The 15,282-nt window shown below is 45.3% G+C and overlaps 4 protein-coding genes across 4 annotated transcripts in view; 2 read left to right on the top strand and 2 right to left on the bottom strand.

Annotated features, from left to right (window-relative positions):
• The first annotated feature begins 714 nt into the window (after positions 1 to 714).
• On the top strand, positions 715 to 4,689 carry LOC130381686 (angiopoietin-4-like). The gene is made up of 7 exons (XM_056589396.1): positions 715 to 848; positions 1,381 to 1,444; positions 1,865 to 1,877; positions 2,031 to 2,122; positions 2,469 to 2,586; positions 3,085 to 3,270; positions 3,997 to 4,689. Exons 2-7 carry the CDS (start codon positions 1,388 to 1,390, stop codon positions 4,293 to 4,295), a joined length of 765 nt encoding a protein of 254 aa, XP_056445371.1. The 5' UTR covers positions 715 to 848; positions 1,381 to 1,387; the 3' UTR covers positions 4,296 to 4,689.
• Positions 4,663 to 6,815, bottom strand: LOC130381690 (beta-2-microglobulin-like). Its single transcript, XM_056589401.1, has 4 exons — positions 6,653 to 6,815; positions 5,621 to 5,893; positions 5,469 to 5,496; positions 4,663 to 5,345 (listed from the first exon to the last, which is right to left on the bottom strand). Exons 1-3 carry the CDS (start codon positions 6,729 to 6,731, stop codon positions 5,483 to 5,485), a joined length of 366 nt encoding a protein of 121 aa, XP_056445376.1. The 5' UTR covers positions 6,732 to 6,815; the 3' UTR covers positions 4,663 to 5,345; positions 5,469 to 5,482.
• Positions 6,816 to 7,209: 394 nt separating this feature from the next.
• tmbim4 (transmembrane BAX inhibitor motif containing 4) lies at positions 7,210 to 13,897 on the top strand. The gene is made up of 7 exons (XM_056589397.1): positions 7,210 to 7,475; positions 7,567 to 7,675; positions 8,327 to 8,432; positions 9,251 to 9,284; positions 9,385 to 9,502; positions 12,758 to 12,803; positions 12,973 to 13,897. Exons 1-7 carry the CDS (start codon positions 7,385 to 7,387, stop codon positions 13,177 to 13,179), a joined length of 711 nt encoding a protein of 236 aa, XP_056445372.1. The 5' UTR covers positions 7,210 to 7,384; the 3' UTR covers positions 13,180 to 13,897.
• The window catches only part of stab2 (stabilin 2), a 43,252-nt gene continuing 41,496 nt past the window's right edge, over positions 13,527 to 15,282 (bottom strand). Inside the window, exon 68 of the mRNA XM_056589359.1 lies at positions 13,527 to 14,968. Coding sequence (XP_056445334.1) covers positions 14,912 to 14,968 — 57 coding nt within the window. The 3' untranslated portion in view covers positions 13,527 to 14,911. The remainder of the gene's footprint in view (positions 14,969 to 15,282) is intronic.

The raw sequence follows: 15,282 nt of genomic DNA, 5'->3' as shown, positions 1-15,282 counted from the left end.
CTGCTGTAGACAGATGATGCACTTAGATCACCACGTTTTGTCTCGCTTTGGTTCAATGCCACATTAAAGTATGCCGCATGGCGCAAGCCTTTTTCGTGATCGTGTGAAAGTAATGTGTTATTGGGGCTGTTTCACCAACAGGCGAGATTCATCCACCTAACGAAACGAAATGGACCATTGTTCCATTCTACTAGGCTGCTGCATACCTCATACAGATAATCCACATTCACCCAGCTGAAGTCATCATGTGTATTCTGGAATGAATAGAACCGGCTCCAGAAACAGGTCTGATCTGATCAGGGGTCAGTCTTTAGAGCCCTGGGCCGTTTGATTGTTTGGTCGTTTAGATGGGAGAATGTCGTTTGGTTTGCGGCTGTGAGGTCAAACGCGCTTATCTGGAAGACACACACACAAACACGCACTCACACGCACGCACTCGCACACACACGCACACACACAAACACAAACACTCTCTTACACACACACACACAGCCACAGAAAATGTTGATACACAAGCATTTTAAATGAAACGCTTAAATTCTTCCAGCCCTTCCCTAATCAAAAGTAGAACAGATTGGGCAACGCCCAATCTGGCAACACAGGGGAGTTAAGTTGCTGCATTCCAACAGCTTCCGGTGGCATGTTGTCCAACGGCTCTTCATCAGTGACACTGTGTTTATGGAGGAGGCGGAGTCTGGATCAGGCCTCCCTTAACAACCTCCCTCTGCACACACAGACACACTCCTGAATCACTGGTGACTTCAAGACACCAAACCCGAACCAGCTGGCAACTTCTACCCCGCTGACTCCTTAACAAGCTCCACTGGCAGCTTCTGCAGCCTCCACTGGTAAGTGTTCAGAGAGAACTACTTGATGACAGATTGGCATTGTGTTATGGTTATGGTTATGTTATGTTCAGTGTTCAGGGCTTTGAAGCCAGGGGCTTCAGGCTGGGACCCCCATAACCTATAGACCAGCACAGAGGCGCCCGCAAGGACCACGTGAGGCGCCCGCAGGCCTGTTCTAAAAATAGCACTGCTCATTCTTGAACAACTCTTTCCCACCTTTTTTAAGTCATTGTTGATATTTATTGTGAGAAATCATTAACATGACTTAATTAATTAACATCTCTTCACATAGGTGAGTATCATTAATCATTAATAGTAATATAAAACTAGCAAATTTGTTATTTCAGAAGAGTGTATAGAACTGGGCGCCCTTCGTATGACTCAGTGCCCATGAAGTAGCTCTCAGGTTCAAAAAGGTTGGTGACCCCTGAACTAGACTAGGCTGGGACCCCCGTAACCTAGAGTCTAGACTATCCTGCGGTGCTTGCGGCCCGTTGAGGTGAGCTTCTGGTTTGTGGATCTGTGTCCTCAGGTCCAGGATGAAGATCTGTGCTCTGCTGCTGCTGTCTGTCGTGGGCCTGTCAGCGCAATGGAAGGTAAAGACAAGGTTTAGAATACGTCTAGACACTTATTACAGCGTATTTGGGGTTTTTAGGGCTGGGACACAATGTAGGGAGGAGGTAGAGGGAGTCTTCAGAACTATATGAAATTATTCTACTCACTAATGTACACTTCCCTGTAAAAAATTAAACATTTAACCGACTTAACCGAGAAAATAACAATAACCGCTTATGTATTCGTGAGTTGATTTGGATTGACACCTGTCCACCACTTTTGTCAAAGCATCACTATTGATGCGTTGTTTAAAGGTTCAAGTTTGGTAAAGTATTTAAAGTGTTGAATCAAAGGTGTGATTAAGCCAACAGGTCGATGAAGAGAGTGTGAGAGGATTGTAAACGCCTTTATTAAATTTATCAATGTGTTTTAAATGATGAACTTTGGTTTGTTTTCTACAGGTCAAGACCAAAGGTGATAGCTACGACACCCTGGTTACCCTGCACACATCATTCTTAACCAGATTAATTATCAATATCCACCATCACCGTTCAGCGTGCTGATATCGTGTGTGTGTGCGTGTGCGTGTGCGTGTGTGCGTGTGCGTGTGTGTGTGTGTGTCCTCAGGGACTGACTGTTCTCAGATCAGGAGAACGTCCCCGACTGCTGCCAGCGGCGTGTATTGGATCCAGCCCCCAGGAGTGAGGAAGCCTTTCCGGGTGAGAAGCAAACCCATGAAGTCATCATTAATGGTCACAGATACCTGCAAAATATCCCTCAGAAACCACATTCAACAAACCAACCCCTCCCAGAGGGTCCCAACAAATCAGCTACCAGGATCTGGAGGACACGTCAGCTGAATCCTTCCTTCCATTCAGCTGACTCCTCCCCCAGTCAGCTGTCTCCCTCCCTCTAGTCAGCTGACTCCTCCCCCAGTCAGCAGTCTCCCTCCCTCTAGTCAGCTGACTCCTCCCCCAGTCAGCAGTCTCCCTCCCTCTAGTCAGCTGACTCCTCCCCCCAGTCAGCTGACTCCTCCCCTCCTGTGTAACTCCTCCCCTCCTCCAGGTGTACTGTGAGATGCTGGCGGACGGGGGCTGGACGGTGTTCCAGAGACGAACGGGCAGCACTCTGTCCTTCAGACGGAACTGGGCGGCGTACCGGATGGGCTTCGGAATACCAGGAAGTGAGTGGGAGGGGCCTGCTGGATGTTGTCGTAGGAACGGTTTCAGAAGCTCCTAGCGGCCCTGAGCAAACGTCTAGCAGCGTCCAGTGCGAGATCATCTGCGGGTCACAGTGTTACGTCATGATTGTCGGGTTAGACATTCCTGGGTGGAACCAAGGTGATAGGAGCCCAGGTGATAGGAGCCCAGGTGATAGGAGACGAGGTGATAGGAAGCAAGGCGATAGGAACCCAGGTATGAGGAACCAAGGTGATAGGAGCCGAGGCAATAGGAACCAAGGCGTTAGGAGACGAGGTGATCGGAGCCGAGGTCATGGAAACCCAGGGGATAGGAACTCGGGTGATACGAACCCAGGTTATAGGAACCATGGTGATAGGAGCCAAGGTGATAGGAGCCCAGGCGTTAGGTGACGAGGTGATAGGAACCCAGGTGATACGAACCCAGGTGATAGGAAGCAAGGTGCTTGGAGGCGTGCTAGCGATGTGTGTTGCTGTGCTCAGAGGACCAGTGGCTGGGCCTGGAGAGGGTCTACTCCCTGACCAGGACCCCCGGGACCAGGTGGTCGCTGAGGGTGGACCTCTGGGACCACGAGGGAGGGACCGCCTACGCCCAGTACAGTGACTTCCGGCTGGCCGATGAGCAGCAGGCGTACAGGCTGACAGTCGGAAGTTTCCAAGGGAACGCAGGTATGGCTCCGCCCACATCAACACAATCCAACCAATATATGAGCCAGGCACACTGTGGCTCGAACCAATGGAGATCCTATTTGCCGAGCAGGGTTACCCCCCCCCCCCCCCCCCCACACACACACACACACTGTTCTTAACAATTGATTGGGTTCTAAACCCAGATAGTTAGGTTCTATACCCGTGTTGGGTTTGGTTCCATACCCGTGTAGGGTTGGGTTCTATAACCATGTAGGTTTGGGTTCCGTACCCGTTTAGGGATGGGTTCTATACCCATATTGGGTTAGGTTCTATATCCGTGTTGGGTTGGGTTCTATAGCCATGCAGGGTTGGGTTCTATACTCATTTAGGGTTGGGTTCCATACCCGTTTAGGGATGGGTTAAATACCCATATTGGGTTGAGTTCTATATCCGTGTTGGGTTGGGTTCTATACCCGTGTAGGGTCGGGTTCTATACCCGTGTAGGGTTGGGTTCCATACCCGTTTAGGGTTGGGTTTTATACCCATATTGGGTTGAGTTCTATATCCGTGTTGGGTTGGGTTCTATAGCCGTGCAGGGTTGGGTTCTATAACCATGTAGGGTTGCGTTCCATACCCGTTTAGGGATGGGTTCTATACCCATATTGGGTTAAGTTCTATACCCGTGTAGGGTTTGGTTCTATGCCCGTGTAGGGTCGGGTTCCATACCCGTGTCTTGCTGGTAACCCTCTCTGTTGCCTTCCAAAGGGGATGCGATCAAAGGCGTGTATGCGGGCATCGACCAGAACGGTTCTGGGTTCAGCACCATGGACCGGGACAACGACGGCTGCAACCCCTGCATCTTCGGGGACATCGCGGTGGACCACTGCGCGAGGGATAAGCAGGAGGGCTGGTGGTTCAGCCGATGTGGCTCCGCCTCCCTCAACGGAGAGTGGCACCCCAGGGGCCAAAACATTGGCTGGAGCTCGGGGCTCCACTGGAAAACCTGGAAGGGCCCGGCGCCGTACTCCGTCAGCGCCTCGCGCATGATGATCAAGTCCCTGTAGAGGAGTGCTGCTCAAGTGGGGGTACACATGCCCTTATGGGTACTTCTGAGTACTGACGAGTTAAATCAAAGTCTAATTTAAAAGGGTCTCTTTTTTTTTTTTATCCAGAATTTTCATTTCAATTCTGAAAGCTGGATATAAAAAAGAAAAAATGTGATAAATCGTAAATGTTAAAAAAAATAAAAAAATCCATGAAAAATAAACCGCATCCAGAAACACCAAAATGTTGTAATGTGATTCACATCTACATGATCCTCCCCTGGCGTTGGGCTTCCTTTTGAGGTGAGAAACGAGCCATTAGCAGGCACTGTAGGACCCATTTAGTTCCTGCATTGTGCTGGGACTCGCTGTCTCTATGATCGTTCCAGTCAATAAAACACTCTGCTTCACCAATCCCTTTATTCTTCGTCAGGCTCACACGTTTCATTTTATATTCCTCATTCCTTCACCATAATAATGATATTGCGAAGTTAAATAAAAAAAATTGCAAATCTTTCATCAAAAATGTTTATATAAAGAACCAGATTACAAAAGCACATTTTTAAAATGTCACATTAATATAGCTTAAAAACCCTTTGGATTTAATGTCAATCCAAAACTCAACTAACAAACAGAAACAAAGATTATTATGTCAACACATAATAATTAGGCAAAAGCTAAAGAATAAAACATTGATTGCTGGAGCAGTGATTAAATATGCTGTAGGTGAGAGATTTGAGAGGCGTAACTTGAGTGCATAGGCCCCATGCTTGGTTTGAGGAATCCAAATTGCCTGTCAATCAAAGGTGTGTGAAGGCAACGCTTCTCTTTGGTGGAAAAGGGAATAATGTTTTTTATCTATTTAAATCATTCAATTATCTTTTAAATCTCGCCTTATTTTGCTCTCTCTCGTTACAACTCTCAATTCTTACCTACAGCATCTTAAGAAGTAGTTAAAGTTAAATCAGTGAACAACCTCAGGATTATTTAACCAGGCTTCGAGTTCCGCAGAGTGCCTTGGTCGACTTCCTTTCTTGTGACGCAGAACTACCAGGCAGGGCGTGTAGTCAGCTATTAAAAGGATCAAATGATATGATATTTATTACCCTGACGATAAACGAGATTTCACACATTTTGACCAAATATTTATCTAATATATATGTCAAATATTAATTACTCATTTATATTTCTCACCGTAGTGCAGGACTTTATTCATCCATATCTGGAAAGAAAACCAAAAAGCATGAAACTAACTAACTTCATCTGAAAGTGGGCGTAAAAAAAGGGGATGAAATTGGATGTTACGTGATCGGCAATGACGACAGAAGACCAGAAACTGAACTCACCCCAGCCGTGGTCTGTGGTCCTCCCCATATGGTTGACCCTGCAGGCATAGCGGGCCCCCTCCCTGGGAATGAAGGGCACCCTCTTTGTCAGATGGTACTGCCACTGCGTCTCGAACATCAGGTCGCTCTGCACCGCCCCGGGGATCACGACCCCGTTCTCTAGAAGGTCCACTTCCACCTCTGGTGGCTGGAAATTGTTCAGGTAGCAGATCAGACTGTTTCCCGTCCCGGGCACCGCAGGCTCCCGGCTGTACACCTGGACCTTGGGGGGAGCTGGAAGGAAGACATTAGTTAGAGATTATCCTTGCAATGCTATACTTTTTAAATTATTAATATGCTTACATTCATCATTTTTTTTGTCCATATTTAATGCTGGCTTGAAGTGGCTTCTAGATTTTATCCCTGCACTGCTGAACGTACTTATTTGCACTACCATCATGACACACATTCTCCAAGAGCACCATAGCATATCTTTTATCGTCTATATCATCCATGTGGATATTTTTATTTTATTTTATCATTGTTAATGTTGTATTGTGTATGCTGTGTGTGACGTGTTCAAGCTACTGTTACCTTGAATTTTCCCTTGGGATCTCTCGAACACAGGAGAGAATTCAGTTTATATTGGAAATGGGCGAAATGGTAAATAAGCCACACCTACAGGGTTTATTTCATGTAGGCCATATGGCGAAGATTAGACGGCCACGCCTACAATCATAAAACTAATATCGTTTTAGTTGCCCAGGTAAACCTTTGGTGGCCATGTTTGTAGTGTTTAACTTATCTACAACCAATAAAAACGAATACGGTGTTGTCCACTATGTGGAGAAGAAACCATTCACAATTGGTGTTAGCTTGAAACATGTCATCAAAATGAAGCATAGACTAAAATATTTACATCATTATGCTGTTTTCTTTTGACTGTTTTACATTTTTTAACCCGTCCCCTTAGTCCCCATTTCGTTATCACAGGCCGAACACATAAACAAAAACAAAAGGCGAAATCCAGTTTTCACGTTCTTCTGTACTTACTAATCGCCATCGACATCAAAACGAGTCCGCAGAAGACCGAGACCATTAAAGGGTTCATCTTCACCCCAAAAACTCCCATCTTCACAAACTTTCAAACACGGAAACTGTGTGTGTTTTGACCGCCAGAGAGAATAACCTACGCATCTCACGTGAAACCGAAAGCACTTCTTCAAGCCACGCCTCTGATGTCAGAGCGCCTTCCCTTCAGCCAATGAGAACTCGAGTCGCGACTCGCTATCTATGAAATGGAGGCAAGGTTCCACTGGGGTTGATTTTAATCTTTAACTTAAAAAAACAACCATTATATTCCCTTTGGCGACAACAAAGAGAACGCCTGCCATATATGTTTAAACATACACATTTTAGATCAGTGATTACTGTATGGACATTAAAACCAATTGCTACAGTTAATCAACAATTATGATAATAAACATGATACCATGTCGCGTAAATGGACAGCATTTCTACCATAGATATATATTATTCATGACTATTTTTATAGTCATTATTATAATTGATTATTACACTTATTAAGGCCTATGATCGGTATTTCCCTTCCCCAAGGCCGTCTGGTGATCCCCACCTCTAGGCCAGCCGGGGGCGCTGCTGCACCGACCAGTCGGGTTAGGACCAGAAGAAGAGCGGCACCGACGTATTCCTCAGTCGTCACCGCTTCCTCTACAGACGAAAACAAACAGAGAGCTGCCGTGTATTTGGTTCTTATCCGCAGAGATGAGCACCGAGAAATACCCGAGGTCCTCCATCGAGGATGACTTCAACTACGGCACCAACGTGGCAACGGCCAGCGTCCAGATCCGGATGGGTGAGAAACACGACGCCGATCACAGTAACGTCAATGATGATGATGAGGGATGCTACTCATCTAACCACTTTTTATTCCCCTCCTCCTCCAGACTTCCTCCGTAAGGTGTACAGCATCCTCTCCCTCCAGATCATCCTGACCACGGCCACCGCCGCGCTCTTCATGTTCTGCGAACCCATCAAGCAGTTCGTCCACACCAGGTCAGCCCGGGGGTTCGAGGAGATCATCTGGGGCTCCTAGGAGATAATTTTGGTCCTGTTTTCACACCCAGACCTGGGAGCAGGTGTACCTTTCTGAACCAGCGTGTTTTATGAACTATATTCTACGCAATCCCAGTGAAACCACTGCGGGCAGAATGCATTCGACGTCCATTGTCCCATATTTCCGGTTTTCCGGAAGTGACGCTGTCAATTATCATTTGTGTTGGGTCACGTGGGAGTTATGTAAACATGCTTAAACATAATAGAAATAGTAGGATGTCGGTTCTGTTTTTCTATATATATACATATATATATGTATATATATTAAGTATATTTACGTTTGAAAATGGGTCGGTAATCTTTGATGGTAATCCACACTCTTCGTGACTCATGAATGTAATGACCAAATGATAAAAACATTCAATAATAATAAATAACTGGTAATATAGCTGTAACATAGCTAATGAAATGACCACGAAACAGCAGAGTAAAGACTTATAAAATAGATATGTGTGCGTTAACATTCAAATCAGTTGTCAAGGCATTGTAGCCGCTGATTGACAGGGCTGTTGAGGTTCTCTACCCATTGACAGGATCACCGTAGCTCTCTGAATGTTCTTCCTGTCTAACTGGTTTTCCTGCTCCTCCCAGTCCTGCGGTGGTGCTGGTCTCGGCGCTGGGCTCGCTGGTGCTGCTGGTTGCGCTGGCAGTATACCGACACAAGCACCCCCTCAACCTCTACCTGCTGCTGGCCTTCGTAAGTGTCCCTCCATGTCCCTCCACGCCCCTCACTAAACGTATCTGTTCACATGTGTATGCGTATTAGAAAGAATCATGAGTTAGATGTGAGTCAGCAAATGTAACAGTGTACACTAATGTATACTGTACAGTGTAGTGTCAACAAATGTAAAACTGTAGTCTTTTTACACTAGTGCACTGTAGAGTGTACACTATTGTACAGTTACATTTGTTGCCTCACGTCTAACTCATGATTCTTTATAATTCGCATAACTTTATTGTCAACAAATGTAACACTATGCAGTGTACAGTAGTGTACAGTGTGTATGTACTGATGGGTGTTTGATTGTGCCAGCTGTCTGTATCTATTCAGATATCTGAATAGGAACATTCATAAGACAGTAAGTCTTGGCGTTTGCTCCCTTTACGGCACGGCCTATAGTCACAAGGAAGGGGAAAGTAAAGTCCAGTAGGTCAAAGTCCAACCGTCTTATCACACTGAACAACACTTTGGAACTGATCTGCAGGACATGTGATTCATGAATTTAAAATCACTTTGAATCTGAAGTAACTCCTATTCTAAAGTAACCCTGATTCTAAAATGACTTAAGATTAAAGTGAAGAGATGCTGGTCAATGAAACTCTTGCGACGAATCAAAATCCGCTAAAGCCCCCTGCAGCAACATCGAAACGCAGTAATAATAGAAAGTCTTGATCAACCCCCTAGAGGGGACCATCGTCGCTGGTGAGGGTCTGTTGGACAGGTGGATTCCTATTTTGTCAACGTGAACTGTTTTTAAAGCCACCCGTGAACTCTTTTGTTATCATGTCTTGTAGACTCTGCTGGAGGCGGTCTCCGTGGCAACAGCTGGTACGCGTCCTCATCTGAATAAAGGCCCTGCCTAGTGTGTGTAGTACCTCTAACTGAACGGTGGGTGCCTACTGAATCCTGTCTCTGCCCCCCCCTGCAGTGAGCTTCTATGAGTATAAGATCGTGCTGCAGGCGTTCTTCCTCACCTGCACCGTGTTCACCTGTCTCACGGCCTACACCTTCCAGTCCAAGAGGGACTTCAGCAAGCTGGGGGCCGGGTGAGTGGCTCTGACCTACTGTCTGAGGGAACACCAGGAGCATGACCGACTGTAGTACATGACCTACTGTAGTACGTGTACTACTGTCTGAGGGGAACACCAGGAACATGACCGACTGTAGTACATGACCTACTGTGGAACATGACCTACTGTAGTACGTGGTTCTGTAGTACATGTACTACAGTAGTACATGTACTACTTTCTGAAGGAACACCTTTACACCATGAATCGTACTACTGTAGTACATGCACTGCTGTACTTCATGTACTACAGTAGTACTAGTACATGTACTGCTGTACTTCATGTACTACAGTAGCACTGCTGTACTTCATGTACTACAGTAGTACTAGTACATGTACTGCTGTACTTCATGACCTACTCTACGACATGTACTAAAGTATTACTGTAGTACATGACCTACTCTACTACAGTAGTACATGCACTTTACTACTGTAAGATACTAGTGTACTACATGTATTTTATGGGCTGTACCAGGGGCGTTGCTAGACCTAGAGTTTTACTGGGGCAAAGGCCCCCAACTGCCAACATTTTTTTTTTTACGTGTGCACAATATGAAATAGATGGATACAGAAGGGTATGTACAAGCTTCAAAATCATTGTCACTGTCATATTGTAGGCTATATTAAAGCACTGGTAAAGGTAAAGACGCAAAGATGGATTCATGAGTACCGTACAATTATATTTATTTAAACACATACACATCTCAAAGATTTACAAATAAGGTAACTGACAAATAAACAAAAAGTCTCTTTATGACCTCACCTCTTTATCAGGAGAAGTCTACACATCTATATTTATTTAGAAGCTGTGTGGAAACAGCATAATTTTGCCAGAACGACATGTATTAAAAAGGCAAGAAACAAGGTTTAAAACTAATAGAATTTCTGACTTAAGGTGAGGTGGCTCATTGCCACCAATCAACCTGGAAAATGTTATAGAACCATCAAAGCTCTTAAATTAAACTAAATAAGGCCATACACTACTGCATAGAGCCTTTTTTAATGATTATTTTTTCACTATTAAGCTGTATCGCCGCGCCTTCATGGTGGCAAAGCGGTCAATAACGTGGCTTTGACTCACTTTGCATAGTTGCTCCTTTTCAATGGACAAAAGAGAAAGTTGGTGAAGCCTTCCTTGCCCCATGGTTGACCTAAGCCAGGTGTGGAGCCTTCTCGACACACTGAAAGATCGCTCACAACTACAACTGTTTACAGGAATTGTGAGTGCAATGATCTGAATTATCTGTGTCAGTTTTGGGAACATTGTTGGATCCATATATGTTAAAAACACGCCTGTATATCCATAATTTCCTTTTTTGTGTTAAGGAAGTTTTTGTCCACTAAAACTTCCTCAAGTTTTGAAGACAGACAATTTTTCATTCATTATTCATTTTCCGCGTGTGTGCGTGCACACATGGTGTGTGTGTGTGTGTGTGTGTGTGTGTGTGTGTGTGTGTGTGTGTGTGTGTGTGTGTGTGTGTGTGTGTGTGTGTGTGTGTGTGTGTGTGTGTGTGTGTGTGTGTGTGTGTGTGTGTGTGTGTGTGCTATAAAACTACAGGCTACAGACGCCCAGTATTGAAAAACTGGTGCTAATTATGTGGGCAACATTCTTTAACAGCAATCAAGTTGTCATTGTTTGTGTCAAACAAGTTGTGAATTTGTTGTAACGTTAAAAAAGGAGATGACTTACTCTGGGCTGTTTCCAGCTCCCGTGGTTTCCAACGAAACATGATCAACAAAAAAACAAGGAATTGAAAGCTACTTACAATATGCCTAGGTTACATTAATTTCCCCTGATGGCAGCAATGTTCCACTTTCAGCTGGAATTCACGGTAGGCCTACATCAAAACCACATGTCTTCTTTAGATTTCAGTTCCCTTTATTTATTCACACAGTTCAGCAGCGGCATTCATTCAGAATCAGAGCCCAAATTAAAGCTGCATTTAGGGCGACTATCACTACCCAGCAGAAAAATAGATGCACTATAAATGGTTTTGTAGGCCTATAGCAGTCACGAACATGAGTATAGTTGTGGAAATGCTGGTGTTAGAAAACAAAGTTGACGGGAATTAAAGTGCTGCACATCGATTGTACAAATGTAGATTATTCATCACAAGAATTTTAATTCAGAAATCGAATAGGCTAATAAACTCTGAATTGTGAGATAAAATTCAGCATTCTGATAATAAAGTCAGAATACTTGGATAAAATCCGAATTCTGATAATTAAATCCAGCATTAAAGGTTAATTTAAGAAGCTTCTCACCAGTCATTTGTCGCCTGGTCGCAGTGTCGAGTTTTTTTTAAAGTAGTTCACTAGTCGTAGCGTGCAAATAAATTGCAGTGTCAGAATTCTGAGAATTTTGTCAGCATTCAGATTTCTCAGAATTCTCTTACACTGCAAATCAAAGCGCTACTACTAGCAAACTAGTTTTAGCGTGACTGGAGAGAACTTCCTTAAATTAACCTTTAATGCTAGATTTGCATCAACGCTATTGTGTGAATTAGTATGGTTCTCTTTCATGGAAGCCGGAAGTGGGAGATTCCTTATTTTTTTTACCATTATTGTTTTATTAACAAATTTCTCCTACAGGGGATTGATAAAGTTCTATCTAGACTATTGAACAGAAAGAAAAACTTGGTCATACTTTACACACTTTACCACTGAAACATTCAGAAGAGTCACGTGGACGAATCCGTAAATAACAGTTTTTTTTCATTGGTTGTTGCGTTAAATCTTACCCAGATACAAAAGGGCTATTTTCTGATTGGCTTTTATGTAGCCCCTTTCGTTTTTTGATTGGCTGGTAAGAGGCAGGCTCGACTGAAGACTCCCGAGGCAGCAGGAGATGTACTTGATGAATCCTGCCGATTCCATAGCGAGAGCGGCGCTTCTGCAGATTAATTTAATAATGATCAATGGAATTTTACTGGGGCACTGGAGACTTTTACTGGGGCACGTGCCCCAGTAAAAAGGGGCTGACGACGCCTCTGGGCTGTACTACTGTAAGATAATACTGTACCACATGAACTGAACTACAATGTTTGTACATTATTGTTTGTACAAACATTGTTTGTTATTGTTAGTTGTAACTAGAAAAGCAGAGAAAATACCTAATGAGCCTTACAAATAGTTGTATTTTTAAGAATGCTGCCTCCCAGCATTCATAAAATGTCATTATGTATCTCTGTCTGAGTGAATGAGTGAACATTCTGTACATCGCTGCCCCCTGCAGGCTGTTTGCTGCGCTGCTGATTCTGATCGTGGGCGGGGTTATGCGGGTGAGTGACAGGGTGTTTTGTCCCCTCAGTCCTTTGGAGTAGAGCTAGACATGTGAAGACACTTAATATTCAAGGATTTAAGACCGTATCTTAATATTTAAGGCATTCTACTCGTGTTTGATGTTACAAAGTTTCTGACAATGGGGATTATGGGGTTCTCTCCTCCCAGATGTTCTTCAACAACGAGACGACAGAGCTGCTCTTCGCCTGCGCCGGAGCGCTGGTCTTCTGCGGGTTCATCATCTACGACACACACCTTCTGATGCACCAGCTGTCCCCTGAGGAGCACATCCTGGCCTCCATCAACCTGTACCTGGACATCATCAACCTCTTCATCCACCTGCTGCGCATCCTAGACTCCATGAAGAAGAACTGAGGGGCGTCGCCCGGCCGCCATCTTGCTACTGGAGCGCCCTCCCATTGGTCAATTCTAGAATAAATACTTGCGTTGCTTTGCTGCGCGGGGGCGTCTTTCTTATAATTATTCGTACATTTTTGGCACAAAAGTAACAAGATGGCTGCTTGGAACGTCAGTTAGGTTAGCTAACCCTAACCTACCAGAGCCGGGCGGGTCACCGCTGGTGAATGTTCAACGCTACCAGGTTACCCGCGGTCATGGTTCTGAGTGGACTGGTATTGTGTTGTAGCTGGTGTTTCTTTGTTGTGTTTTTGGTCGTTAAGGGAAGTTGCTGCATGGTGAGCAGATTATGAAGGTTAAACTGGTTTTATGTTAGGACTCATTTATTTATATATCTTTCTGCACACTTTCAATTGCTTTGACCTTTGTATGATATAACAAGCTGTAATTGCCCACGGACAACAACTTGTTGACGGACGTGATGTAAATGTATTCATTCCATTCCTGAATGTAAAATATACTTATTAACAAACGACACGGTTATCAGCATTATGAAAACTTGTATCGCCTTTCAATGATTTCCACTATGTCGTTAATTATCAGATGTATTAACTTTATGTGCAATTCTATAGAGTATAGTTCAGAAAAATAATTTATGTGAAATCTGTCGGATAAAATGAACGCTGGCAACAAAATTATAATAAATGATTTGAAATGACTTCAGGGTACTGGGCTGAATTACTGGTCATTTTCTGCGGAGGAGCTACTGGTGCTCATAGTAACACTTGACATCACCGGTCCAGGATCCCTGGAGTGGTTCTGGAGCAGGTCCAGGGTCTGTAGGAGGTCCAGGTGGTCTAGAGGTCTCGAGGTCCAGGGTCTCTAAAGGGGTCTGTAGGAGGTCCAGGGGGTCTAGACGTCTCGAGGTCCAGGGTCTCTAAAGGGGTCTGTAGGAGGTCCAGGTGGTCTAGAGGTCTCGAGGTCCAGGGTCTCTAAAGGGGTCTGTAGGAGGTCCAGGGGGTCTAGAGGTCTCGAGGTCCAGGGTCTCTAAAGGGGTCTGTAGGAGGTCCAGGGGGTCTAGAGGTCTCGAGGTCCAGGGTCTCTAAAGGGGTCTGTAGGAGGTCCAGGGGGTCTAGAGGTCTCGAGGTCCAGGGTCTCTAAAGGGGTCTGTAGGAGGTCCAGGGGGTCTAGAGGTCCAGGGTCTCTAAAGGGGTCTGTAGGAGGTCCAGGTGGTCTAGAGGTCTCGAGGTCCAGGGTCTCTAAAGGGGTCTGTAGGAGGTCCAGGGGGTCTAGAGGTCTCGAGGTCCAGGGTCTCTAAAGGGGTCTGTAGGAGGTCCAGGTGGTCTAGAGGTCTCGAGGTCCAGGGTCTCTAAAGGGGTCTGTATGAGGTCCAGGTTGTCTAGAGGTCTCGAGGTCCAGGGTCTCTAAAGGGGTCTGTAGGAGGTCCAGGTGGTCTAGAGGTCTCGAGGTCCAGGGTCTCTAAAGGGGTCTGTAGGAGGTCCAGGTGGTCTAGAGGTCTCGAGGTCCAGGGTCTCTAAAGGGGTCTGTAGGAGGTCCAGGTGGTCTAGAGGTCTCGAGGTCCAGGTTCTCTGAAGGGGTTTGTAGGAGGTCCAGGGGGTCTAGAGGTCTCGAGGTCCAGGGTCTCTAAAGGGGTCTGTAGGAGGTCCAGGGGGTCTCGAGGTCCAGGGTCTCTAAAGGGGTCTGTAGGAGGTCCAGGTCTCTAGGGGGGGGGGGGGGGGTATGGAGGACATCAGGCCTTAATGATGTCGTAGCAAACGTTGCTCACCCCCTGCTGCGAGTCCTCCTCCTAGAACAGAAGATCTGTGGTCAGTCCACCAGGGGGAACATTCCTCTGACCCGCCGATCACTATGAAAGGTTCACATCTTAAGGTCATCATGTTCTGAGACGGGACAGGAGGACGTCAGCCCTTATGACGGACGGGACCAGAGGACACTTACAATACGAGAACCAATCAGAGCTCGACAGCTCAAGCGTCAGTCATCGAATGTATACTTAAAGCTGCACTATCGCACTTCTGTACTGCAACTATTTACTCCGTTAACTGAACTAGGTAGTTTCTCAAGAATTATATGTTATATCCTGGTCCTCTTTTGCAGCGT

This window comes from Gadus chalcogrammus, chromosome 4 (assembly GCF_026213295.1).
Source record: "Gadus chalcogrammus isolate NIFS_2021 chromosome 4, NIFS_Gcha_1.0, whole genome shotgun sequence".
Lineage (NCBI taxonomy): Eukaryota > Metazoa > Chordata > Actinopteri > Gadiformes > Gadidae > Gadus > Gadus chalcogrammus.
The sequence above is the reverse complement of the archived record's forward strand: the minus strand, read 5'-3'. Positions and strand labels throughout refer to the sequence as shown.

What these genes read in the sequence shown, in the direction of transcription:
- LOC130381686 (XM_056589396.1), top strand. Translation starts at nt 1,388, where the DNA reads ATGAAGATCTGTGCTCTGCTGCTGCTGTCTGTCGTGGGCCTGTCAGCG. An exon ending in GAGTGAGGAAGCCTTTCCGG is followed by an intron (nt 2,123 to 2,468) that starts GTGAGAAGCAAA and finishes CCCCTCCTCCAG; the next exon opens with GTGTACTGTGAGATGCTGGC. An exon ending in AAGTTTCCAAGGGAACGCAG is followed by an intron (nt 3,271 to 3,996) that starts GTATGGCTCCGC and finishes TGCCTTCCAAAG; the next exon opens with GGGATGCGATCAAAGGCGTG.
- LOC130381690 (XM_056589401.1), bottom strand. Translation starts at nt 6,731, where the DNA reads ATGGGAGTTTTTGGGGTGAAGATGAACCCTTTAATGGTCTCGGTCTTC. An exon ending in TTTGATGTCGATGGCGATTA is followed by an intron (nt 5,894 to 6,652) that starts GTAAGTACAGAA and finishes TCTTCCTTCCAG; the next exon opens with CTCCCCCCAAGGTCCAGGTG.
- tmbim4 (XM_056589397.1), top strand. Translation starts at nt 7,385, where the DNA reads ATGAGCACCGAGAAATACCCGAGGTCCTCCATCGAGGATGACTTCAAC. An exon ending in CAGCGTCCAGATCCGGATGG is followed by an intron (nt 7,476 to 7,566) that starts GTGAGAAACACG and finishes CTCCTCCTCCAG; the next exon opens with ACTTCCTCCGTAAGGTGTAC. An exon ending in AAGCAGTTCGTCCACACCAG is followed by an intron (nt 7,676 to 8,326) that starts GTCAGCCCGGGG and finishes TGCTCCTCCCAG; the next exon opens with TCCTGCGGTGGTGCTGGTCT.